The sequence below is a fragment of the Sycon ciliatum genome, chromosome 1 (genome assembly GCF_964019385.1).
Source record: "Sycon ciliatum chromosome 1, ocSycCili1.1, whole genome shotgun sequence".
Taxonomy (NCBI): Eukaryota; Metazoa; Porifera; class Calcarea; order Leucosolenida; family Sycettidae; genus Sycon; species Sycon ciliatum.
Window position 1 is genome coordinate 85,287,271 of NC_088643.1, and position 26,988 is coordinate 85,314,258.

At 46.2% G+C, this 26,988-nt stretch overlaps 3 protein-coding genes and 1 non-coding gene across 4 annotated transcripts; 2 read left to right on the top strand and 2 right to left on the bottom strand.

Moving 5' to 3' along the window:
• Positions 1 to 7: 7 nt before the first annotated feature.
• On the bottom strand, positions 8 to 2,289 carry LOC135806027 (3-oxoacyl-[acyl-carrier-protein] reductase-like). The gene is made up of 2 exons (XM_065320159.1): positions 1,362 to 2,289; positions 8 to 763 (listed from the first exon to the last, which is right to left on the bottom strand). Exons 1-2 carry the CDS (start codon positions 2,058 to 2,060, stop codon positions 725 to 727), a joined length of 738 nt encoding a protein of 245 aa, XP_065176231.1. The 5' UTR covers positions 2,061 to 2,289; the 3' UTR covers positions 8 to 724.
• Positions 2,290 to 2,506: 217 nt separating this feature from the next.
• Positions 2,507 to 2,625, top strand: LOC135807648 (5S ribosomal RNA). Its single transcript, XR_010551921.1, has one exon. It is a non-coding gene; the product is annotated as a 5S ribosomal RNA (ribosomal RNA).
• Positions 2,626 to 5,497: 2,872 nt separating this feature from the next.
• Positions 5,498 to 26,664, bottom strand: LOC135806029 (uncharacterized). The gene is made up of 11 exons (XM_065320161.1): positions 26,402 to 26,664; positions 25,615 to 25,671; positions 21,377 to 21,655; positions 20,747 to 20,913; positions 20,452 to 20,529; positions 19,764 to 19,910; positions 19,413 to 19,520; positions 13,025 to 13,264; positions 11,622 to 11,813; positions 9,313 to 10,380; positions 5,498 to 6,827 (listed from the first exon to the last, which is right to left on the bottom strand). Exons 1-11 carry the CDS (start codon positions 26,514 to 26,516, stop codon positions 5,976 to 5,978), a joined length of 3,303 nt encoding a protein of 1,100 aa, XP_065176233.1. The 5' UTR covers positions 26,517 to 26,664; the 3' UTR covers positions 5,498 to 5,975.
• LOC135806030 (partitioning defective 6 homolog gamma-like) lies at positions 15,979 to 18,317 on the top strand. Its single transcript, XM_065320162.1, has 3 exons — positions 15,979 to 16,126; positions 16,240 to 16,471; positions 16,740 to 18,317. The coding sequence occupies exons 1-3, from the start codon at positions 16,094 to 16,096 to the stop codon at positions 17,489 to 17,491; spliced, it is 1,017 nt and encodes a 338-aa protein (XP_065176234.1). The 5' UTR covers positions 15,979 to 16,093; the 3' UTR covers positions 17,492 to 18,317.
• Positions 26,665 to 26,988: the final 324 nt, after the last annotated feature.

Consider the following 26,988-nt stretch of genomic DNA (forward strand, 5'->3'; position numbering starts at 1 on the left):
CTGTCCATTCACAACCCGTATTATCAACCAAGATTATAATTACATCAACAGGTTCAGCTGTACCTGTCTCGACTGTACCTGTTCAAGTCACTGCTTTATAAACACATAATATGCTACAAACGAAAAAGAAACTCAACACAGGAATTGCTTAAAACGCTAACACAGAAGTGTGTGATTCTAGTAACTTGCCTAAAAACTGAGCATTCCAGATGCCCTAGTCACAGATACCGTATTTTCTCCAATAAAGGCACACTGCGCGCATGCATCGAAAAAATAAAAGGCCACATTCTCCCACTACGGGTTTTTTGTGTCCTAAATTTCCGGTACGGATACTGGTACATGTACTTCTTGAAAATATGAAGAAAAGGATCACTCAAAAAGCAAACAGAAACACGGCAAAGTGGGCTTGAAATTATAAAAGCACAGTCTCCAATGAAGGCACGTCTCCAATGAAGGCACGGTTCGGAGGGTGGCTCAAGAAATAAGACGCGTGCTATTATTAGAGAAAATGCGGTATGTACATGTGCGTATCCAGTTCAGGGAAATAGACATGGGCCGCTGACACTCCTCGTCCTAGGATAGTGGGAGGCTGATCGTCTGAACTCTCTTTTTAAAAAGCATACTAACAGTTCCGGTAGTCCTTTCTCGCATACTCACCCCCCTACTCACATATGCTCAAGTTAGAGACACTCCATACTTGCAAATCACCTACAACGTACCCACCTCAGAACTGCAGAGAAAGTCCACCGTCAACCTTAAAAACCTGTCGTGAAAGAAGGAAGCAAACGTGCAAACCAGGATATTCACTTCATTCACAGTTTCGCACACTAAATGGGTCAAGCGCCACTGGGGGTGTGAAGTCGTATAACTTCGTTGACTATATGCTGTGTTTGAGAAGATCTGGGCAGCTTCATATGGTTGCTAATTTACACCCCAAATCCACAATGTAACAAGGAACGTTGTCACTGGCTCATCCTTGTCCCATGTGTAGCTGTACAATTGAATCTGACCCTGGCTCATGGTAACAGCCATACAAAGTTAGTACATCAGTGTGTAAGTAGCAAGAGAAATACTTCGCTTGTCTTGGCCACGGTTTCCGCAATGATAGCTTTAAAATGGCCCACTTCCGCGTTCAAGGCCATTGTTACGACTACACTGTCACGTGCAAAGGAAATATTACCGGTGTGTAAGTCCCAAACACAGACTTTTCCATTTCCACCATGATAGGATATCAACACAGCATGCTCTAACTCTATCGCCCCAAGCAAGTTGGACCCGCACACATGGTACATGCACAGTTTAATAACTAGGAGTCGTGCTATGCAATGAGCATTGGACATCACAACAGAAGCCATACATACCTGACCAGTTGTGTAAGAGCTTTCTACTAGGAACAGAGCAGCATCGGCAACTTCCTGGCTGAGTCCAAATCGATTCAGTGGTATGCCCGCCTGGATCCTCTCTTTCTGCTGCTCACTAAGACCTTGCGTCATATCGGTGTGGATAAATCCTGGCTCGATGAGATTGGCACGGATACCGTAACGTACCAACTCCTTAGCTACACTCTTTGTGAAGCCAACCAGTCCTGCTTTGCTTGCACTGTATACACTCTGGCCACTGTTTCCCATCGAACCAATGACGCTGCCAATGTTTATGATACAACCGTAGCGCTGCTTCATCATCACAGTAGAGAAGTGCTTGCATGTGATCATTGGGCCAATCAAGTTGGTATTAACTTGGGCATGTATGTCGGGTAGTTGTATGCGAGGCGTAACACCATCCCGTACCACTCCGGCCGAGTTCACAAGCACATGAATGGGTTGGTCCAGGCGTTTCTCAATATCAGCACAAGATGCCTGGATTTCATCAGGTTTGCTTAGGTCACAGGCCAAGCCAATATGGGTTCCAGCTTTGGGAAGTTCCGCAGCCGCAGCTAAGCACTGATCTCCATTTCTTGAAACAACAGCAACTGTATATCCTTTTTCAGCAAGATTGAATGCAATTGCGCGACCGATTCCTCGTGATCCACCAAAGATCACAGCTCCTCCTGGTTTCAACATAACTCTATGATATAAAGGCACCCTGCATTGTCAAGTATTAGTTGCTTGGAATTACGGATGTATAAAATACTATAAACGCTACACAAGTCACTGAAGTAAATTCTCGTTCAAAACTTCCAAACAGTTTCTGATCATTGCAACTCCGAACCAACTACCACTGCACTGAGCACTGGCACATAATTCATTACCATGATTATGCCGAAGCTTCTATTTTGGAGCTTTGTTGATAGTCGACTAGTCATAACAGAACATCAATTTTCGGCTTTCTCTTTTTGAAAGAAGATGACGACGTCAGCTGAGGGATTTGCATTTTTCCCTACAAAGGACAGATCTACTGTCTATACAGTAGACTGTCAGTGCAGTGAAGAAGGCTGAACATGAACCCCACCGACAGCTAGCTGAGCACTTGCTTCACCAACAAAAGCTGTGCTAGCCGTGCACACACTGTCTACGGCCATACCACGTTGAAAATACCGGTTCTCGTCCGATCACCGAAGTCAAGCAACGTCGGGCGAGGTTAGTACTTGGATGGGTGACCGCCTGGGAATACCTCGTGCTGTAGACTTTTTTTCTCTTTTTTTCTGAGACAGCTGTGACATGACATTGTTATTATTATTTGCTCCCTGGGTTCAACTATAGTATACGGCTGTTTGATTGAACTTACTTACTTTTAAACCTTAAAATGTATGCCCATCGTTAGATTCAATACTATTGTTGTACTTGTGCCGGGACTTCGAGATCACAACCACTGTCTCCCGACAATGGATCACTCATGTACATGTACTTCTCCTCACCCCTGTCACTCTTGCCCAAGGCTTCCAAGGCCCGGACTTCTGTTTTGCGGTGAGTCAGTATGCACATGCAGTCTTCTACTGTCAACACAGCCATGGACATGGAAATCCGGTCGACCGTCGAGCGGCCCAGGGCGCTGGCCATGCAGCCGTGACGGTACCCATACGATCAATAGACAATACGTGCACTGCATGCAACGTTCTGCACGCACTGAGGGTGCCGGCCGCGCGTCAATTGACGGGATTTCCATGTCCACGACGGTACAACTACAAGTCATGTACATGTAAAAGCATTTCCCTTCACATTATACTCATTGCCGGTTTGCGGGAAAGATGCAAACGGGATTATACTGTAAGACATGTTATTATAACGAGTCGCAAATTTAACGATTGTCCAAAATTCATAAGTAGGTTAACGAGAAGATATGTTAACGATCTTGCAGTATTCTGCCATATCCACACACAGCATATATGAAGCAGTACGGCCTCAACGGATCTTATTATAACGAAGAAATGTCATCCGTTAAAACGTTAGATTTGCTTCCTCGTTATATATACATGTCTTACAGTAATCAGGAACGCCTTGCTTTAGAGGGCATGTTCGATTGGTAGGATCGTGATCCCGATCCACCAGATCCACTGGATTCGTACCCTTTCGATTGGTCGAATCCGGATCTGGATCCTTCGGATTTGGATCCGGTCAACACCTGGTTAACCCACCTCGGGGAGCCTGAGGGTTGACCGGATCCAACGGATCCAAATGTGACCTTTGTGCGTATATGGCGGGTAAAAAACATGTTGTACACATTGTGGTACGCACACGTGGATCGAGATAGAGGTTGTTTTTACCAGGCGTGGGCCATGCCCTGATTTCATAGGTGCCAAACATTTTACGTTTTTCAAAAAATAAACAAGAGAGCGTGGAAGCTCAGGGCCCTACGCTATGTTTATGTACAAGTGAGAGTTGTTATATCGAGAGCAGACCTGTACATGTATAATAGAGCACCGGCATGCAGGTTGCTTGGATGGATTGCAGCAATGACAGCTTTTGAGTATCGATAACTGCTATCATTTCACCTCTAAAGTGTAGAAACGGACGAAAAATAAAATCCAAGCGAACCAACACCTGACTGGGGTTAGATAATTCAGAGGTCCTGCAGGTCCAGAAGACCTCGTACCTAACGCCAGGAGTAACCATGGTAACGGCCATGCCAACTATCATCTTCCGTAGCATTCTAACTTACTATAAAGATCACACACAGGGTCATCGGACATTTGTTGCAAAAGAAGGATCCACGATCGGGATTTGAGCCCAGCACCCCTGTCTTTCTGGGACAGTGCCCTACCGACTAGGTTACCGGGGATCACACACACTTATGGGTCCTTCTTGCTACACTGCTCCCCGCTAGGCCTTTGCGGATAATGCCGACAGAAAAATTAGCAGAATTCGGTACTTTTTCTGGTAAGTTTCATGCATGTTTGGTATGTGGATAAAGAAATGGAGAAGAATTTGAGGAATTGCCCGCCATAAGGTTTGTATGGTTCCGCCAATTTCACTGCTTTTCGAGCAGAATCTGCCACCTTTTCGAGCATTGTCCGCCAATGCCTATCCCCCGCCCCAACAGGCTGTGGCCTCACGCCGTACCTACTAGCGGGGGGGGGGGGGGGGGGGGGTACGATGGGTCGTGGATTCTAGCCATTGCCAGGCGCCAATGTTGCAAAAGAAGGATCCACGAGCGGGATTCGAACCCAGCACCCATGTCTTTCCGGGACAGTATCCTACCCAGGGCGCGAAATAATGGTCGGACATCGGACAATTTCCGACCGTTAACGGTCAGTTTCCGGATGTTTTGTATACATCCGGACAAAGTGTCCCCGCACATTTTTGCAAAGTACAAAAAAGAAAAGGCACGTCAATAATACTAACGCATCAAACGTATCAAGAGGCAAGATTATTCATAGCACTCACCGGTACATGTATGTCTCACATGTGTTCAGAAGAGAAATGTTTTGTCCCTTCAGTTGTTTGATGTTAGTCCACGTGTGAGTGCTAAGAATAATCTTAACTCTTGATACGTTCAATGTGTTAGTATTATTGTTTGATTTTCATGCTGTTTTTGACTTGCTGACTTTTCACACTTGTGGCGCGATGCTCATCTCTCTCAATTCTTTGCCCCGGTATAATTGCTGTCTTCGCGTCATTCTTGCTTTGCTCCCTGTAAGAGCCCATGAAGAGAAGGGAACGCCAAAACGTTTGGTTCTAAAATTTCTTAGTGTTCTTTTGGACAGGTGTGGATTGTGCAGATGCATGTACTACTAGTATGTTGAAGAAAACAACAAGAAACAACGGACCATTGTTTGCAATAGATTCTGTATTTTTATATTTACAGTCGACTCCACTTATAACGAACTCGCATATAGCGAATTTTGTGATATAGCGAACCCTTGTCCATGTCCCTGTTTCAACACATACAAAATTGACCCTTTACAGCGAACAGTTTTTGTTTATAATGAACCAAATCATGCAGGGCAGCATGTAAACCAGGGAGTAGTACAATACAGTATTGTACTACTCCCTGATGTAAACCAAGTCCACTCATGCTGTCATGGGCCACTTTCCAGTCATAGCTTGCTCCTTGCATAGTGTGAGTGCATTTCTGTTATAACGAACTTCGGCTATAAAAAACTAATTCTCCTGTGTGTTCGTTATATCAGGAGTCGACTGTATTTGAACAAATGATGAGAATTTTATAATTGGATCGTGATAAAAATCATGATGACGTATAACGCAAACTTCGCCGGCCAGCGCTGTAGAAACAGCAGGAGCTGGTACAAAAGTGCAGCATGGCCGACTTTTAAGCGGCGAGAGAGAAATTGAGCAGCAAAAAAGGATGGCTACATATCTGTATCTCGCTTCGGTAGCGACTACGTGTTGTGGACTATAACCTGCCGCTGACGCCAAAGCGGAGAAGCTGCTAAAAACTATATGAGAGTATAATAATAGGAAAAACTGATGGTCACAACTTACAATGGACAGAAACTTTGGCCAACAACTACAAAAGATAAAACTTAGCAGCTAGACAAGACAGGAAGGAAGGAATCATAGCATAGAGCAGCACCGACATCAAAGAGATGCTTTTGATACTGTGGGAAAAATGGAGTCAGCTCCTGTTTGAACAAAAAGTGATTTGGTCCTTAGGCTTGTAGCGCGAGTTGGAACGCTGACGGAAGACAGATTTCTGGGAAGCTGATCAAAGATGGATGGGCCCTGCTTCTCTGTTGAAAATTGTTCTGAAGCCTCGTCAGAATCAAACATATCCACTAGTAGGCTGCACCGGTCTGAGGCATGGCTATCTCGAGCCTTCATAGAACGTCTCTCTCGCAACTCAGGACCTTGAGAGTAGGGTGGCGATGGCTCAACTACTCCCATATCCACATCAGCTTTCACCAGCCGGGGGAGAGAATCATTACTGCTGATCTCTGTGTCCCTTACTACATTCATACAATTTTGAGGTATTGGGACGTCCTTCTTCATGGATGAGCTGTGCATAGGATGGTGAGTACTTCGCTGTCCTCTCTTGGACCGCAGCACTTTCTTGCGTTTACTGGTACTTTTTGACTGCGCTGCAGGGTTTGTCAAAGCCCCCATGGCCAATTGCTGGAGCTGGCTGGTCTTAATGTAAGACTCACTGCGAGTTTGTGTGACATTACTACTATTCAGGGACTTGGCATCCTGTATTGGGCTGAGCAAACCACTTGGCATTATGTGTTTGGCATTACCCTCATTCAGGCGTGACATGGGATGCGCAGGCGGTGGTGTTGCCGGGAAGTTAGAATCGCCAAATCCACGTCGAGAGAACATGCTGCGTCTTGTCATCGTAGCAACAAAGTTGTTCTTGCTGGAAAGCGGTAGTGTCAGTGTTGGTGGCTTGAATCTGGTATTGGACCACCGTCCAACGGTATCACGGATAGAATCCTACAATTACAGACACATGTTAGATACGACATCACACAAACACAGGATGTTAGCACTGTGCCAAACAGTGCCAATAGGCAAATCTCTACTTGTATTGTAAAAGAGCACAGTCAACACAACACAAAGCTTCAAAAGACAAAACTACTTGTTTTGGTTCGCACAAATGGGTGCCAAAAACCCGAAGGTGTGGCTCCGTGTTCGTCTCACAAGCATTTTAGTGGACTAGTACAATACGACAATGCATACAAAAGGTGCAGTGCCCAGGAAGTCCATGGCAGCAGTAGACACATGCCTGTGTTCGCTTGCCTTCAGTACAAATGTTTTATTATGGTAACACCCGACACGCCCTGGCAGTGAGTGATCCTGTTACATGTACATGTACTAGTATCTCGGTTGAGGGTTTAAAAACATATTATAATAGTTAGGAACTGCCGTTCACTACCACTCAAAGATACGGATCTGACTCAGGGGAAGTTAAGCCTAAAATCAAATTTTCACCAGTTGTAGTCTTCGGGGTGCTGAGTCGAATGGTCTTGGTCCGAGGAATCTAAGACGCTCCCTTCCTCCTTTATTCCCAATCGAACTCGTGCACTTCCACCGAAACTGGGTGACTGCGCCCTACTAGATGGGGATGTGTATACAAAATGTCACTAAAAGTGCCATGTCGTTCTTATAAAAGCAGGGATGACCGCGATTGGCCCATATGTTGTACCGGTAGTCTTTTGGACGCTGAGTCGACTGGTTTTGGTCCGAAAAGGCTGCGATGTAGCGTTCGGCCCTTATTCCCAATCGAACATGGTTGAACAAGCGGTCACGTGCTCCTGCGTACACCAGTCACCTGGTCACCACGTCAGCAGGCGACAAATTTTACACCAAGGTTCAACTCGAGTGACAGAAACTCGCCCAAACATGCTGTACATTGTAGCCTGCAGGCACGGCGACCAGGTGACTGGTGTACGCACGAGCACGTGACCGCTTGTCCGGCGATGTTCGATTGGGAATAAGGACCGAACGCTACATCGCAGCCTTTTCAGACCAAAACCAGTCGACTCAGCGTCCAACAGACTACAACATATGGGCCAATCGCGGTCATCCGTGCTTTTATAAGAACAAACTGGCGCTTTTAGTGACATTTTGCATACAAATCCCCATCTAGTAGGGCGCAGGCACCCAGTTTCGGTGGAAGTGTGCGAGTTCGATTGGGAATAAAGAAGGAAGGGAGCATCTCAGCTTCCTCGGACCTAGACCATTTGACTCAGCATCCCGAAGACTACAACTGGTGAAAATTTGATTCTAGGCTTAACTTCCCCTTTAAAGGGGAAGTTAAGGCAAAAATTAAAATTTCACCAGTTGTAGTCTTCGGGGTGCTGAGTCGAATGGTCTTGGTCCGAGAAAGCTGAGACGCTCCCTTCCTACTTGAATCCCAATCGAACTCGCGCACTTCCACCGAAACTGGGTGACTGCGCCCTACTAGATGGGGATTTGTATGCAAAATGTCACTAAAAGCGCCATTTCGTTCTTATAAAAGCACGGATGACCGCGATTGGCCCATATGTTGTAGTCTTTTGGACGCTGAGTCGACTGGTTTTGGTCCGAAAAGGCTGCGATGCAGCGTTCCTCCTTTATTCCCAATCGAACATGGTTGAACAAGCGGCCACGTGCTCCTGGGTGCCCAAATCACCTGGTCACCACGCCAGCAGGCGACAAATTTCACACCAAGGTTCAACTCGAGTGACAGGAGTGCACCCAAAAAAGGTCAAACAGGCTAGTAAGTTGTACCCTGCAGGCACGGTGACCAGGTGACTGGGGTACGCAGGAGCACGTGACCGCTTGTTCAACCATGTTCGATTGGGAATATAGGAGGAACGCTGCATCGCAGCCTTTTCGGACCAAAACCAGTCGACTCAGCGTCCAAAAGACTACAACATATGGGCCAATCGCGGTCATCCGTGCTTTTATAAGAACAAAATGGCGCTTTTAGTGACATTTTGCATACAAATCCCCATCTAGTAGGGCGCAGTCACCCAGTTTCAGTGGAAGTGCGCGAGTTCGATTGGGATTCAAGTAGGAAGGGAGCGTCTCAGCTTTCTCGGACCAAGACCATTCGACTCAGCACCCCGAAGACTACAACTGGTGAAATTTTAATTTTTGCCTTAACTTCCCCTTTAAATGCAATGGTAACATCGGGCACCGAAGAACGGGTGGCCTAAGAACATCTAGGCTAGAAAGTCGCCACAATTGTATAACGTGGCAGGCTAGAAACAAAGATTCTTGAAAGAGGTAATGTCTGTAACGCCAAATATCACCGCATATGGCCAAATTTCAGTTGTCGCTCAAAGTTGACTTATTTTATCCCTGGGTGGACCTCATTCATCCATTTTGACAGTTTTTGACCCTCCTCCTGGGATATTGGGCAAAGTCAAAAATTTGACTAAAATACACACTGAAACAAGGTATGAGAACGGCTATAACAAATATAACTTACCGCTCCTTTTCGAGATTGCTTCCAGCTGTAGTAAAGTACCTCAGCCAGCAAGATGAGCAGCGACACAAGAATTCCTGCAGCCATGACCATCATCAACCCAAACACATGCCGGAGTGTGATAACCTCTGAGCCACCTCCTGAAGACGTCCCAGAAAGATCACTGCACTGTGTGCGGTCATCCCACCATTTCTCCTGCAGTCTGTGAATCAGGCCGTTCTCTTGCATCAGAAGCACAGCTTTAGACACTTCCTCTTGAAATGCTGACCCAAGGGGCATGGCAAATCCGTAGCCGCGCAGATCGAATGGATTTCCACGCACCTCCAAGTCGCAAGGCAGCCTCTGTCCGGCATACCTTAGGGACGGTGAATCCCAGATAAATGCATAGTTTGACGAGCGCACCATGTCAATACCCTCTTTAGCAGTGAGCACAAGCTGTGCCCGGTTGGTATTGATACCCTCCCAGACTCTTTTGTAGGCCGTAATTTGAGTGGTCTTGAAAAACGACTCCGGTTGACTGTTGAGCACGGTACCGTATTGTAACGTGTCCTGTAGTGGTAATGACGTGATGTCATTGATTGGCAAATTGCGGTTATTGGTGGTCAAGAAAGCAGCAAGGTTAGCAATGTATGTGTTGATAACGACCAGTCCAAATAAGTACCAGGTCATGCCCACTATTCGACCACTAGGTGACAGGGGCTGTTTGTCGGCACCCTGCTGGGCAAAGCTACCCACCATGAACCACAGCGAGTTGTAAAACGTAAACTCATCGATTGCACAGTCGCATTTGAAAATTGGCGGTTCGTTCCTCAAAGCACGGGCATTTCTATAACTGTACGGACTCCAGGCATTGACCAGTGCCATACTCATACTGGCAAGAATGCCGGCAACCACCACCAAACCCCACACGGTAGCAGACAGCGGGTCGAGGAACTGAAAGAACGAAGGCTCGCCAGGATAACTTTTCCTAATGGCAACCTGGAGGCCAAGCTGCAAGAAAGGCAGTGAGAAGTCAACTACTCTGGATCGTCCGACGGAAATTGTGAGTGGAGCGGAAACAAAATCAGCTTCCTAGAAACAGAAAAAGGACACGGCAAAGGTAGAAAAAGACAAGAACCCTATTCAAACCAGCATGAATTAAACTAAACTCCCGAATCGTAATATCGTCATAGTAAATCTTTTAATTCAATTGACTGATTCTGTACAGAATAATGCAGGACACTCGTACTGGATAGCGTATACCCCATAGTATGGTATATCCAGGACGGTACAGTAGGCCAGGTAACAACAAGTACACTGTTCATTGTCAGCACCTGCTCTGAATTTTCGCCCGCCTCCCAAGGCACTGTCTGTGCAGGACTCCACAGAAGCGGCGTGCTTCGGCTTTGAGGAGGTGGGACAAGTGCATTTAGTCGAACACACGTGCCAAAACATACAATTATGTAACTGTGCATGGCATATGTAGTACACATACTACAAAAGGTGTTTTTTTGAACCCACGAAGTGTGTGGGCAGGCGTGTGTTTACCGCCATATTGCCAGGTGTGTCTTTACCACGAACCAATGATGATAATATCATCATGAATGCAGGGAGAGCAAAGAATTTAAAAAAAAAGAACAGCAAAATTGATATGTACACGTACTATCACAACTAGTATCTACGAGGTTTGCTTCCAGTTCTTTGGCTTCTCCACTTCCTTGGGTTGTGCCTAAGGTGATTGACGTATTGGATGAATATACAGTGAAACCAGTCTAAGGCGACCCCTCAAGGGACGAGAAAAAGTGGTCACCGTGGCCAGGTGGTCTTCTTATCCAGGTTCAGTGGGTCACGTGACCATATCCACATGTGATACATCATTTTGATCAGAGTATCACAGGCATACACCTATGCTACTCTCGTACGACTCATGTGCCTGGGGTCCTCAGACCTGTGAAGTGTCGTGCATGCACCATGCACATCTACACACCATGCAATGCATACATTTACATGTACTAGCACTGTGCAACGCGGTCGCGGGTGGGTGGTCGTCGGTCGCGTTGAGCGAGTGGTCACCTTATCTGAGCTGTTTTGAATGTGAATGCATCCGTGACAAGGAAAAGTGGTCGCCATGGTCGAGTGGTCGCCATATCCGAGTGGTCGCCATTACAGGTTTTACTGTACATATGTGTGTGTGTGTGTGTGTGTGTGTGTGTGTGTGTGTGTGTGTGTGCGTGCGCGTGCATGCGTGCACGAGCATGCATGCATGGGCTTAGGACAAGCTCAGTTTTCCAACTCCAATGCGGAACTATTTAAAACACAAACACTTTCCTTACACAATTCACAATCTCGCCTACTAGCCCAGACCAGTTGCCACCAGGTGATTTAGCTCCGTATTGACCATCTCTAACAAGACGTAGTGTGTAGTTGAATCCCAGTTGGCTGGCCAGAGCATCAAGAAGATCTTTGGAAAATCCTTTCAGTGAATACTTGTTGTCAATAGACGAGTTGAGTAAGAATGGTTCTTCCTATCAACACAAGATGAGAGAGCATGCACACAAGCACATACTAGAAGAAAGACACGGGCAAACATGTGACATGCACCAGCGATACTAGCACAGCCTGTGGTCCGGTTTAGACAGGATGTGTAGAGGTGGATCCGGGGTGACTTCGAGGTCCATGCGCAGTCACCAGGGACCTGGGGTGTCTCCCTGCCTGGATCGAAGGGGCCCGGGCTGCACTGAAAGGGGACAAAGCCCCTTGAAAAGCTTTGAGGTATTGGAGAAATGCCCCCCCCCCCCCCTGAAGGCTATTCTAGGAAAAGATACATCTATAGAGGGGATACTTTGAAAATTTACCCCCAATTCACATCCAGTTACGTGTCCTATCACCAAGCCTCTTGTACAGCAAGTAATGTAGAGGGTACTCTTGTGCCCTATGATCAGAACCGTATTACTTCCAAGTACATTTTTAACCTGGCAAGTCTGCAGTTAAAAAAATGGACGTACAGGCGAGCAACAGCTTAGGCCGTCATCACACCACGTTCTCCGACTCCCGTTTACATCTACGTCTATGGTGAAAAAACCAAAACGGGTGGTCGTGTCATCAGACAGGCACAGTTCTTGACGCGTACACACACTCTGTGACACAGTCAGGTTTTTGGAGAAATTTGAACCCACGTACATCGAAGTACAGGGTCGCTCGGAAAAAGGCTGGGGCAGATACGCACATTCATACAAAAAGTAGTATACCCCCCCCCCCCCCCCTCCATACCACGTCTACGTCTCCCGTTTCCTCTGCTCCCCTATACAGATCATCATGACAACCGACCAAAAACTCCTTACGTGGACGTAGACGCAGCGCTTTGTACCATGGTGTGATGACAGCCTAAGAACTAGCAGCTGTGCCCCATATTTGTTTTGGCATGAGGGGTAGCACACACCTCCCAACAGATCTTCCACAGATATGGCCCTACTGCCACAATCTGCTTCCCTTTCTTTTTCAAGATATTAGTCTGATAAACTTTGTCTTGATGTTGAATTTCCCGCCAATCCAAGAGCCAACCTTGTCTAGCACATAAGAGCACAGCTCGGGTCTCTGTGACCACTGCACACTGCACACTGTATACATGTATCAGAATGACTCTACTCCGAGTGCACTGTGCAAGCACTATCTATGTGTTTCGAGCAGACTAAAGAACTTCATGCTTGCTCGAACCACTCAAGCGGTTGTGTCTTACCACAATGGTAACTACATTCAGATTGGCGCCTTTCAGGGTGGTTATGCGAGCAGCTGGACAGGGTGATTGCTGCGTAGTCGCTCTTCTGCTGCGTACATGTGATTCCCCTTGCTCCCGGCTCCAGTCTTCAGCTGCATATTCAACTTGATCTAGAAGAAGAGCCTTGGCCGCATGACCTGCATGTTGACGATACAATGGCAACCAGCTGATAGCAGCAGATGTGCCATCCCAAGTTCCAATCTGCAGCAAGCATTGATAGAGGACAAATCACCAAAGCAAATACCAGGCGATAAGTGTGACAAGAAGTTGATGTTGGCCATGTTGGTTCCACTGTCCACACATCATGATCACTTTCTACACAGATTCAGTCACATGACGAGCTGATGTGAACACCAGTCACTATAGCAGTACATGTATTGTAATGCCCGCAACCGTTTTTTAATGCTTGTACTTGTAGCCAGGAGCACTGTTTTCGACACAGTGCGTCCGGCCTCCGCCTTGTAACATGGTGTCAATGATCCAACATGTAGTCCACCTCTGCTGCGCAGTCCAAATACGACTACTATTGGAGTGACAGGTCTGACCACTGGCACTGAGCAATATGCAGTACGTGTACGTGTAGTACCATACCACCACCATGTGTAGTATAGTACAGTAGGCAGTGCAAGGCATGGTGCATTGGTGGCAGTTCCTTGACAGACATGTGGTCGCCAAGGCGCCCTCCAGCAAACATAGTCCACTATCTTCACTGTACTGAGCAACACCTCTCAGTATCACAGCTTGCCCAGGCTGTCAACAGTTGACACATAGGCAGTACTTTGAAGTAGATCACTAGGGCTGGAATATCCACCCATTTCACACTTCAGTTTGAAAACATCATGCCAAAGGTGGAGTATAGCAATACAATCATGTAGTCAGTAGCAGAGTCCTGGCCATGATTGATGTACATCCAAGCATATATACTTCTAATTGATGATTGAATGATCTGGTGTGGGACATCTAGAGCTGCATGTACACCTGGGATAGCTACCACAACAGCGGCGTACTTACTGTAGCCTACTGATTGTACTTCTCTGTTGACAATTTGTGCTGCGCTCATCTACCCGGACGTTGTCTTGTTATATTGGTCAAATATTTGTTGGGATCATGGTGACATCGTTATGATTGTACCCAGCCTGAAGACTTATACAATGTCATAAGAATGGTAACCGCACAGTTTGCCCTCTTGGAACATAGCAATTCTTGTGTTATTTTTCCTACTAACATACTTAGCCTACATGTACAATGTATGGTATTACTAAACCATGTTTGTTCAAACATGTTGTAGGAAGGTCAATGTTTCCGAACACGGTGTCCTCCACCTTGCTAGTATATGCTGTCAACCAACAACATAACATTGTACAATGTAGTATCCAAGCCCAACTCCCCATTGCCCATAGGGTCATACACTATAATTTCCTCAGTGTTGCAGCTGTAGTATTGACTGTATCATCATGATCTAAAGTCTGAGGACACTCTTTGTACTTGCATTTTGCGAAGTCTGTTTTTACGGGCAAAAGAAACACAATGGATGAAAATGCAATACAAATTTAAAATGCAAACCCAGAAAACCAGAAAAGGAAAAAATGTAACCCAAAAGAAAAGAAAAAGAAAGAAAAAAAGTGTGTGATATGTATGTGATGTACTTGTAGTACCACTCCAAAACTAATTTTGCTACACTTTGTACTTGCAGACTCCATCACCAAGATTGCCATTACTGTGGGCCGGCACACATGTAACATTGTTGAATGTGCAATGGCCATGTGCCTGATACATGTACATGTACACTACCAGTAGAGTAAAACTCCCCAGATCCGAACATCCCTAATCTGGACACCTCCGTCTACCAGGCACCTTTCTGACCCATCTAGAGTCACAAAAATGGCTTTTAAACGAAAAAGGCCCCAAAACAGTCATATTGATTGGCACAAAAGTCTTACATGTACTTGCATGCAGTAACGAAAATTCCGAGTTACGTGCCTAGTTATGGACAGCACTGCTCGTCCCAACCTGCCGGAATCTGGGGAGTTTTACTGTATCAAGATACTGTATATCACCTTATTTTCGGTGTTGTAAAATTTCGGTAAAAGCCAACCCCTGACCTTTCGGTGTAAGGATAAATTCGGTATGCATGGCACCAAAAAAAAAAAAAAAAAAAAAAAAAAAAAAAAAAAAAAAAAACGCTCTTGCACTAATATCTCCGCCAAGGCCAAAAGGCTCCACATTTGCATACATGTTATGTATGTACAATGTACTACCGGTATACCAGTATATAAGTTACAACTACACATGTAGTTGATTTTTTTAATTTGACAGTTGGATTCATGATTTTTACATATTTTGGTATTTCGGAAAATTTAGGTGTAATGTTAAATTAGGTGATCCAGGACCAGTACCGAAGTTACCGAAATTTAAATTACACCGAAATAAAGGTGTTATACAGTATCATGTGGTCATGGGTAACATAGTCACGACAAGTATGGACATTTCACACCTCACAAATCCGGCTGTACTGACTGTACAGCAAGATGTGTGGCTACATGATGTAGTATGACACACATACTCCAGCATCTATGCCAGCTAGCTAGCTACCACGCTACAGCCACACTCCCCCAGGCCGGCCAAAGTCAGACACAGGCTGTATGGTGTATGCATATGCTGCACAGAGTCTGTGCTGCATGGACAGGACATGGACTGTAGATCTAGATGCAGATCTGTGATGCTGTGATGTAACTCAAACTAACAAAATCGCTGATCAAACAGTGAGAAGTGAAGTCAAGACTTGACAAGAGACGTAGAGACGTAGTAATGAGTATGACTCGAGATCTACTGCTCTCTACGACTCTAGTCTAGACTAGTAGTAGTGCGCTGTCTGTAGATGTACTGCACTCGTAACGATCACACATAACGTCAGAACGGCAAAAGTCACAAGAGAGAAGACCTACATGCAGACTGAAGTGAAGAAAAGTGAGGGTTTGTGAGCACAGCGAAACCTAGCCGTGGCGCGTAATAAGCTTACTGGTCGCAGATATGGCTGACGATGTTGTCGAAGTAAAGTCGAAGGTAACCATCGATGGAACCTTTGCTGCTAGCTGCTATGTGCGCTTCATAATTTTCTGGACGCCTGTGATGTCGTGTGCTGTGTGTACTTTTTTATTTTATTTCTTCTGCCATAGTTCGAGCAGGAATATCGACGCTTCTCCATGAAGCGCACTGAGCTGAAGACATTCGAGTTGTTCATGCTACACATCAAGTCCTTACATAAAGTAGGAGACGTGGACAGTGTGTCGATCAGTTACACGGAGCCGTTGCGAGGCGATCTGTTACCGATCAACAACGATGATAACTTCGCCCATGCGGTGTCGCTCTCGAAACCCTTGCTGAGAATATTCGTATATCGCGGCCAAGGTGAGGACGCGGCGAAGAGTTCACATACGATTGCAGTACGACTGATCAAGAGCAATTTGAAATATTCTGTCCTGTGCTAAAAGTCTGGAAAAGTAACAGCGGCAATGAAATGAGACTTGAGAAAAGAGTGTTCTGTCAATGAGGCAATGTTGTTTTTTGCATTGCAATGTGCTGTGTGACAACCCGGTGCGATTGCGGCAAGGTGCGCCGCTGCAGCAGATATCCATCGTAAGACGTTACTGTCTATGCCTCTTGTTGTTGTGCACAGATGCGCTGCTCGCTGATATGTTCCAGCAAGCCAGAAAGCGCAAAGTGGCTGGCCTGCGTCCGGACAAGAAGCTTGGCCAAATACAGATCGGCACACCGGAGGATTTCCGAAAAGTGTCAGCCATCGTCGACGCTGACCTCCTTCCGGAGACGGTACGTCGTGTGAAGCTGCTAAAGCACTCCTCCAACAAGCCATTAGGATTCTATATTCGAGATGGCATGAGTACGCGCGTTACGCCACAGAACGTCCTGGAGAAGGTGCCAGGTATTTTCATTTCCAGACTTGTCCCAGGTGGTCTTGCGGAGGGAACAGGATTGCTGGCTGTGGACGATGAAATATTGGAGGTGAATGGTATCGAGGTAACAGGCAAGACACTAGATCAGGTGACAGACATGATGGTGGCAAACTCACAAAACCTCATCATCACAGTAAAGCCAGGAAAACAGGCTGTCCGCGAAGCTCCGTCTACCGCTGCCGCCGCTGCGTCCACTGGCGCACAAGCGCAAGCTGGACCCACGCTATCGTCATCGTCGTCAGCGTCAGGAGCAACTGGCGGTGCAGCAGCAGCTTCAGGTGCACGTCCGCTGAGCGGAAAGTCGCCAACCAATGCAAGAGGAGGCAGTGCGTCACAGCGTAGTACCGGCAGTATGGAACGGAGATCAATGCGCTCGCCCGGCGAAGATACGCAAAGTCACGGCTCGAGCAATTCCGGGTCGTTAAAGCGCAAAACAGAAGCCGCCAACCCTAGGTAGGGCTTGCTGCCTTCTTAGATTACTCATATATTTAATAATTGTAGCCAGCCAATATATTTAGACGCTGACGCATGGCGCGTGCGTATGTGTCTGCTGCGAATAGGATGACGGCAGCACTGCACGTACAAAACTGTTTTTTATCAAAAGAAAGGTTTGACAGGACAAGTAGCAATAAAAAAGGAGTTGTAGCAAATTCACAGGCAGTGCGGGCAGCAATGTCGGCCGCGCTACCCATGAGTAAGTTAGAACGTGTGAATATCACTAGACTTTAGATCGCAACGGACCTTCTTTCATGTACATGGTACGAATTACTGTTGCTGTAGATGTCGACCAGCTTCCCTGATTGCCGTTTTTTGTCTTCCTTGAACATACACTCAAGTCGAGGGGCTCTTACATACAGGTCTATATTATTTTCGCAACACATCGTCATCCTCTTGATGCAAAGCGTGCAGCATGCATTATTCTTGGCTTTGCAATGCTGATTTCTCATACTGTACTGCACAATGTGTGTATGCGCGTGCGTGCGTGTGTGTGTGTGTGTGTGTGTGTGTGCGCGCGTGCATGCAGGCGAAAGTTTCGTGCTCATCTGCTTTTGTGCCGACGTTCATACTTATGTGTATGTGGTGCATACAAGAGCGACATGCATGCAGCTTTATGCATACGTGGTTATAAAGGCTACATCGATAATTATCATGACATAGATGGTTTTGTCTAGGTTTCAACTGAGATTATGCTCGCCTTGACTATTGCAAACGCGTACAATTTCACCACCATGACATGCTGAGTGGCTGATTTTTGTTGAAAACTTGAAGTCGCTTCAACCATCTGGCAATGGTTGATCTGTTGTGGGTACTGCCACTACCGCTGACGGGGAGATAAACAGGATTAGTATAGCAGTGCTGATGATGACAATAATGCTACGATAGAGCAAAGTCTGACCATGAGTTCAGGAGCTCGATGTTTCCAGCAATACGGTATTGCCTTGGGCGACACACTGCTGCTAAACCCTCTCCAACTTTAATTTTATGAGTGCAATGTGTGGCATGGATGATGGAGCACTGAATCTCTGATATCTGTACAATGTACATTGACGCATAAATCCGGCCTTTTCAGCGTTGCAGCACACAATACTGATTCACACTCGTTCACATGATATGCAGGACTTTCATTGTTGGAAGCTGGCACTTAGCATTCTTACAAGTAAGTTATTACTTTGGCACAATGATGTCATGCATGTTGAGCTTGACCTATTCTAGTTCCAGGGTCAGTGGCGCTGGGCTGTATAGTATATACGTAGTATGGAGTCGAGGAGAGAGTCGGATACTTATAATTAATTATCAAGGACTTAGGTACATACTCATGTACATGACTGTATGATGTCTGGGCAGTCCTCAGTCTCAGAGGAACAACCCAGCTGTTGCCATCCTTTGCACGTGCTGACATGACTACCTGGAGAAGTGGCATGCCAAGCCCTACCCCATCCCTCTTGCAGCCCAGAGCACTTCACTGCAACATCAAAATTATTTTTACTTTGAAGTACAAGGAAGGAGAGGCAACCTGCAAATCATTGACTGGGTACTTAGTATGTGTGTCTGCATATATTGAGTATGTTTCAGAAGGCTAGCAAGAATCCTGACAGGGTGATACATTGTATTGTATGAGCTGCCACATGGGTTGTGGCTGGCATAATTATTCCTATCTGGGCTGAATTCTTCTCTTCAGTCAAAATACAGTTTTTTTTGAAAATTCCCAGTGACTTATAATTGGCTACACATATTGCTGTAGTACTCAGTGCACAAGTACTCTACGTATGCACACAAACTGAGGGAACAAAAGCATGAACGAATGCTTGAGTTTGAAATCGGGCCAAGTCACACTTATTGACTTCTGCAGGGGAAGTGGATCACACACTCGGGCTTACCTGTGATATTTGGCCGTATGAAGTGTGTATAACGTCAGCAGAGAAACCATTCAGCCAGTTTCGTACTTGATGTGTTGTTAGCAACACAGGGTATACGTCTTTGGCCGTCTGTAGTCAACAAGTACAGGTAACAACAGAGTGCATTTAAATCCCTCTCTCTCTCTCTCTCTCTCCAATGTGTTGCCAGGTTCTCTTGTCAGTGTTCATGCATCTTACTAGGCTGGGCTTGTCAAGATGATTCCGTGACCATTCTGCATAGCTTGTTATCAATGCGGTCATGTCGTACAGAAGGGACACCACGAACACAGCATAATAATTATTACGGACATGGCCAGCACTGGCCTAACTTACCTTCTTGAGTGCCTTTTTCAGCATTGCCTGTGCTGCAATCCATTCTTGGGAAGAGTTTCCATCACAGTGGCAGCGAGAATCAGTGGCCGGAAGGCCCTTGAGAGCAACAGAGAGACTATCCATTATGAGATTTTCGGAATTGGAAGCCTAGAATAGAACCATAGCAAAAACAACAATTAGTAGTCTAGTACCCGACATGAGTCGAAGGCATTACTAGTACCTTCGAGAGTACCGGAAGAAAATGGCTGTGTGCATAACGCTAGCCTTGGTCAGATTCCGCAAGGAAAAATCTCAAAATGCATGGCATCCCAGCAATCTGAACTTTTCCCTTGCCGGTGACCGTTGGTTATCCCGTGAGTGTAAATCCTCGATGAGACGTACCCCTATGGGGAACATGCAACAGGAAAGAGGTCCTAATATCTGAGGGATTTCTTATCCGAACGTAAATGTACAGGTGGGATCCTTGAACCCCAATATTCTGGGGGGAAATGGAAGTTTCTATGGGAGGAAAATCTGAGGAAATTGTAGTTATCAACTTATCACCCACCCTCACTGTGTCCAGATCACGTCGCCACCTCACAGCGGCCTGACCTGGGTACCCTGCAACCCCTGTGTGTACCCATGTGTTCTCTTCTATTTTACATTTATTATTTGCTCAGTATCCGAGGTAAAAAATACTTTTCCTTACATGTGTGTCGATAGAAATAGGGAGGCTTGCCACGATCACGTTTACTTGTGATATGAACAGGGGTAGCAGCTGTTGAACCTGGAGGAACAACAATCACATGGAGGTAGTTTTTGAAGTACAGCTGTACATGCCATAATTCGCACATGCACTATTCTGTCAGTCATACAAATAAGCACAGCAGACCTTCAAAAAAACCACACGTATTAAAATAACAAAATGCCAGTCAATCAGGCCATTGCAAAGACAGAACTTAGTTCGTCCAGCCCCATACAAAGAAAGGGAAGAGGAAGTTTACCTGTTGCAGAAAGGCAACTTGAGTTGCAGAGGCAACATTCTGGCCAATCATCAGCAGAACAGTTGCCCGATTTTCCAGAGACGCCTCTAGGAGCTGATCGGCACTGTTCACCCATAATGATATGTGTTTATTGAAGAGTTGTGAGGGACAGACTGTGCATTTGGCACCTGTAGGCAAGAAAGCACAAGAAAGTCTAGCAGAGCATCCACAAAAGTTCCAGTGAACACCGAATGATTTGTCTGTCCTCCTCGAGCGAAAAGAATCCATGACACAGAAGGCGGAACGATATTCAGTTGAAGTTCAGCTAAATGCGTTTCGTATCCATCAATATTCTTGCAATGCGAGGTTCTGACTGTCAGGAGACAGCTCCCTGTAAAGGGGACCGTAAGTACCGTATTATCTCTATTACAAGCGCAGTCTCTTGTAGAAGCCCAGTCTCCATTATAAGCGCACTCCATGCCTGTACTTCTTTTTTCTCTTATTGGCCACAGACCATCGTGAGAATAAAAGATTTCAAAAACCTCGTTTGACCACAGACGGTGGTGGGACTAATGAACTGAAGGATGACATCTGACACGCCAACTGAGTTCACATACTTCAAGTACACACAAGTGATTTCAACTGCCTTACCAACAACAATGACATTATGATTGGGGTAGAGGTTCAGAAAGGATGCGATTACATTACTGGTCAAGGTAGATGAGAGTGCTTGACCAATGCTAGCTTTGTTATTATACCAGGTTGTTGAGTCAAACGTAGAGAGAAGATGGAAGAGGGTTGTGTTAGGTGCCAGTGATCTCACAAGCACAATATCGCCAGTGTCTGCAGAATGGTCGTCCAGATTCACACCTTCTTCTCCCGGTGACAGGACAACAACACGAGTTCCATTATTACAGAGCTCACACAGATCTGCAGTAAACGCAGAGGAAAGATTTCAAAGCATTGCAGTCCTTGAGATGATTCAATAACACATGCACGTGAGACAACGTGCCTTCACATATTCACAAAGCAACCCCTCTGCATGATGTTGCACCTTGCCTACGTCATGTAAACCAGAGTGTGCAGCTCCGCACCTGGGCTCTGGACAGCGAAATTAGTCTTTTGCGTCATTTCGATGTCAAGGTACATGTACATGTACAGTAAAAATGATGTCACAGGTCACATCGATGCGGAACAATACATCAGTCGCGAGTCGCGGTTCCATGACTCAAACGTAAATGACAAATTCCATTCTCCCAAACTCTTGCGTAGCTGCATGCCGCGGACGGGCTTTATAGACCCACTTCCATACATAGGCCCAGATAAAAGGCGCACACAACTAGGTGTGGGCGTCAAAGCTCGGGGGCTTGCTTGAATTTTTTAGTTCGCTTTCCTTCTTTGCTGGCTGAATGTACAGATATTCTAGCAGTACTTGCTGTGTTTTGTTGATGTATATCTCGATCAACGTATAAGTCCATACCCACATAATTTATTATAAGCTTATCCGATGCTCCTTTAGAATCAGATTATCCCATGGCCTTATCCGAGGGATTCTACGGTAACTATAGTGTATTGGGCCCAAACAAGAAATAGCCTTGTTTCGGGTCAGCTGACCGGGTCACTTTTCTCCTTATTCTGAAACTTGTTTTTGGCCCGCATATGTGTGCAATAGGTGCCTGGGGAGGCTGTAGTGGCGAACTGGTCATTTGCATCGTGCATGCATGCATGCGTGGATCATGCCTACATCCAGTTCTAGACATGTGAGTAGTACACATGTGCATCAAGTGCTGAAGTACTACATGATTGTACATGGTATATGCAAGCCTTGCCTGATAGGTAACATGTTTTCACGGTGACAGCGTGAACAGTGCGTCCTTGCCTTGTTCATGCTGTCATCGCGAAAACATGATTGTATATGTATGTTTATAATGCCTTTGTCCATCACATATCATGATGTAAGCTAGGGCTGCAACGGGTAGGGGTTTGGTCGGGTAACGGGTTCGGGTATTTTTATCCGGGTAGCACGGGTGCCCTATCGGGTATTTTCTGACATACATAGTGTGTACAGTGAGTGTGCACTTGCGCTACATAGAACATACACAGTAAGCACGTAGCCGTGCCTTTTACATGCACCGTTGCAGAAACACTGTACTCCAACTACCCGATCGGGTTCTCAGGAGCAAATTGCTACCCGGGTACCCGGTCTAATTACGGGTAGCACAGGTACCCTACTACCCGGTGACATCCCTAATGTAAGCATTATGATCCTTGATCATAGCCACCAAACACATTGTCCAAAAAGATTTTTCACGGCCGACCCGAAACAAGCTTATTTTTTGTTTTGGGCTTATTGATGGAAACACAACCAATCGACAACCAACGAACACCGATTCGATTTGACAGGAACTTTTTTTCTCGGTAAAGGTATCTTCTAGCAACCTTTGCCTGAAGATGGTCTAACGATCCGTTATCCCGTACTGGTACGGCACAGAACCAAAGCTGGCAAGCACATTCCGCCATAGGCCGAACATGTCCGCGGTAAAGCGCCAATACGGTGGAGGGCAGTAAACGAGAGGTCATGTGGCACAAGAGATCACTATCTATCACTAAAATGACAACTTTTAAAAAGGGGAAGTTAAGCCTAAAATGAAATTTTCACCTGTTGTACTCTTCGGGATGCTGAGTCGAATGGCCTTGGTCCGAGGAAGCTGAGACGCTCCCTTCTTCCTTTATTCCCAATCGAACTCGCGCACTTCCACCGAAACTGGGTGATTGCGCCCTATTAGATGGGGATTTGTATGCAAAATGTCACCAAAAGCACCATTTCGTTCTTATAAAAGCACGGATGATCGCGATTGGCCCATATGTTGTAGTCTTTGGGACGCTGAGTCGACTGGTTTTGGTCTGAAAAGGCTGCGATGCAGCGTTCAGCCTTATTCCCAATCGAACATGGCTGAACAAGCGGTCACGTGCTCCTGCGTACACCAGTCGCCTGGTCACCGTGCCTGCAGGATACAAGTTACAGCCTGTTTGGGTGCATTCCTGTCACTCAAGTTAAACTCGAGTTAAACTCGAGTTGGACCTTGGTGTGAAAGTTGTCGCCTGCTGGCGCGGTGACCAGGTAACTGGTGTACGCAGGAGCACGTGACCGCTTGTTCAACTATGTTCGATTGGGAATAAGGCCCGAACGCTGCATCGCAGCCTTTTCGGACCAAAACCATTCGACTCAGCCTCCAAAAGACTACAGCATATGGGCCAATCGCGGTCATCCATGCTTTTATAAGAACGAAATGGCGCTTTTAGTGACATTTTGTATACAAATCCCCATCTAGTAGCGCACAGTCACCCAATTTCGGTGGAAGTACGCGAGTTCGATTGGGAATAAAGGAGAAAGGGAGCGTCTCAGCTTCCTCGGACCAAGACCATTCGACTCAGCACCCCGAAAACAACAACTGGTGAAATTTGATTTTAGGCTTGACTTCCCCTTTAACTAGTCAAATACCAATAAATATGGATGATTTTCTACAATCAGATTTGCGACTGAGCATTTGCTCCTTGTGATCAAACGAGGGGAACATGGATGCAGCTTACAGTGTATATGCGCACACGCTGGCAGAGGGTCTTATGATGACTCATGTCTATTCTCACATGGCTGATGCTTGAGATCCGCATCTGTCACTAGGGTATAGGGCGGGGTACGGCAGGGCACCTAGGAAAGTCGAAAGCAACTGGCCCTGATTCTGTCCCCTGTCGGGTGCTTAAGACGTGTGCAGATTATCTTGCACGCCCGCTCGCTCGTCTGTTCTCTCTCTGTTTCCGACAGGGCTACCAGCCATCTGCCTGGAAGGCGGTGACCGTCGTCCCGGTTCACAAGAAAGGCTCAAAATCCTGTGTGAAGAACTACCGTCCCATATCCCTTCTCTCCATTATCTCCAAAATGTATGGAAAGTGGTTGGAATCAGCCGGAGCATTACAAACTTTCTTGATATCAACTCCATTCTCTCTGCTCACCAATTCGGCTTCCGCTCTGGACTTGGTGCCACTGACCTCCTCCTAGCTCTCCAACAAGAATGGAGCCAAGTTGCCAACAGTGGAAGACTTGTGCACGTCCTGGCAGTGGATATTGCTGGGGCGTCAACGAATGTCGCACCCTGGTGTCCTGTACAAACCTGAGCGGTATGGGATCCAGACGCCTCTTCTTGCCTGGCTCAGAAGCTACCTCACCAACCGCAAGCTCCAGGCTGCGGTCAGTGAACGGACAGTCCTCCCCTGCTTACCCCATTATACCAGGCGTCCCCCAGGGTAGCATCTTGGACCCGACTCTATTCCTTCTTTACACACATGATGCTAAGGAACACCTACCTGCTGGAGCCCAGCTTGCTATATGGTAATGACACCACCTTACACAAGTGCATATCGACCCATACTGCCGTAACCGAAGATGTAAACGTACTCCAGCTTGCTGTAAATTTGCTGGCCGACTGGGGAATGGCCTGGCACATTAAGTTCGAACCTACTAAGTCTCAATTCCTCTTGATTTCTCACCATCACAACACAGTCGCCGTCCCACCGATTGTATTATTCCAGGCCACAGTCGTTCCGGAAGTCAACCAGCTGAAGCTGCTAGGTGTGCTGACCAACATGTGTAGCCCATATCAGGCAATTGATACGAGCTATGAGCCAACCACAAACACATGTATGTGTAGCAAGAAGGGGCCATAACCTAAGGGTGTGCATGATCCCGGTAGCCTAATCGGTAGGACACTGTCCCGGAAAGACCGGGGTGAAAAAATGCCGTATTTTACTACACCCTGGCTATGACGGGAGTAGTCTGCATACCACCTACCACAACAGTGTTTAACGAGCCCTTACTGGCCTTAGTCACTTACATTGATAGCTATCTTCTGATGATTGCAAGTGAACTCTTGGATGCCAAGCTACGGCTTCTGAAACCATGAGAAAACAAACCACCAACAAACCACCAACAAGCACCATATTCAACGAACGTCGTATGGATAAGCCAATGTGTGACAAAGGCGTTAGTCGGCCGTCTTTCACCATTACCATCAACAACAGACAACGTACAGTTGCCTAACATCCGATTACTGTCATGTTGTGGCAATCTCGCCGTGCAACTCAGCTGAATTCCATGCAACTCAGCTGAATTCCATGCAACTCAGCTGAATTCCATGCAACTCAGCTGAATTCCATGCAACTCAGCTGAATTCCATGCAACTCAGCTGAATTCCATGCAACTCAGCTGAATTCCGTGCAACTCAGCTGAATTCCGTGCAACTCAGCTGAATTCCATGCAACTCAGCTGAATTCCGTGCAACTCAGCTGAATTCCGTGCAACTCAGCTGAATTCCGTGCCCCCTTGTCCCACCTGGAGACCTCACACCACGTATAGTGCTGTGATTTCATGTGTATCTGGTTGTACTAACTCAGCCATCATTATTACATTGTGGACAAGATATTGGTCTCTAAAGTATGTACATGACATATCTTGACTGGCAAAAAACTTCAGTCCAGAAGAACGTTGTGCTTTTGAGATTGTGGTGGTGAATTACTTTCAGAATGACGTGAGTGCTAGAACTTAGAAGCACCATGCAGTATTTAGAGCTGCTTTGTACGAAGCTTATGCGTCGTGCGTGTGACCAATGCATGTAACCTTACCAATAGGAAGCTGATTAGATGCCCGTGCCTCGGTATTCACGCTTGGAACCAAGGATAACAAAACAGTGATGGTGGCGATCGAAAGGAGGACAGGAATAGCGCGGATCAGGGCCATAATTTCAAGAGCATCACTTCCAATTCAACTGAATCCGGCATACTCAACGTCTTTTACACAAGACAATGAAGAAGACACCCATAAACTATGCCATTGGCGACTGTCTTCCTGGGGGCACAAACCTCAACGAAAGTCTCTCCAATACCGGTATGCACAGTGCATACAAGCATGTTTCCGAATTTGACTGGATTTGAATACCGCACTACAACACTCAACAGTCAGTACTACGAGTCGAGTACGGAGTCGTAGGGTGTCATCATGCCATTCATGGTCATAAGACGTACATGTACCTGTAAAACGACCAAGCATGCTTTATTATGGCATGCATCATGCACGTGTTGCGTGTTTCCGATATATCGATAGTCCAGTCGACTGCGCTTTTTTCGAAAAAATCCGGTCAGTACGTAGATCTACGTAGAGTGTAGCTCGTTGATCGATCTATGAGAAAATAAAGAAATTTACTTCAAATGTA

Excerpts from the sequence above, each read along its gene's own strand:
- LOC135806029 (XM_065320161.1), bottom strand. The coding sequence starts at position 26,516 with ATGGCCCTGATCCGCGCTATTCCTGTCCTCCTTTCGATCGCCACCATC. Across the intron at positions 19,521-19,763 it reads TGAAAAAGGCACTCAAGAAG|ACGGCCAAAGACGTATACCC; the intron begins GTAAGTTAGGCC and ends TGTTGACTACAG. Across the intron at positions 6,828-9,312 it reads AGCAATCTCGAAAAGGAGCG|GATTCTATCCGTGATACCGT; the intron begins GTAAGTTATATT and ends CTGTAATTGTAG.
- LOC135806027 (XM_065320159.1), bottom strand. The coding sequence starts at position 2,060 with ATGTTGAAACCAGGAGGAGCTGTGATCTTTGGTGGATCACGAGGAATC. Across the intron at positions 764-1,361 it reads GCTCTTACACAACTGGTCAG|GTTTTTAAGGTTGACGGTGG; the intron begins GTATGTATGGCT and ends CTTTCACGACAG.
- LOC135806030 (XM_065320162.1), top strand. The coding sequence starts at position 16,094 with ATGGCTGACGATGTTGTCGAAGTAAAGTCGAAG. Across the intron at positions 16,127-16,239 it reads TTGTCGAAGTAAAGTCGAAG|TTCGAGCAGGAATATCGACG; the intron begins GTAACCATCGAT and ends CTTCTGCCATAG. Across the intron at positions 16,472-16,739 it reads ATTCGTATATCGCGGCCAAG|ATGCGCTGCTCGCTGATATG; the intron begins GTGAGGACGCGG and ends TGTTGTGCACAG.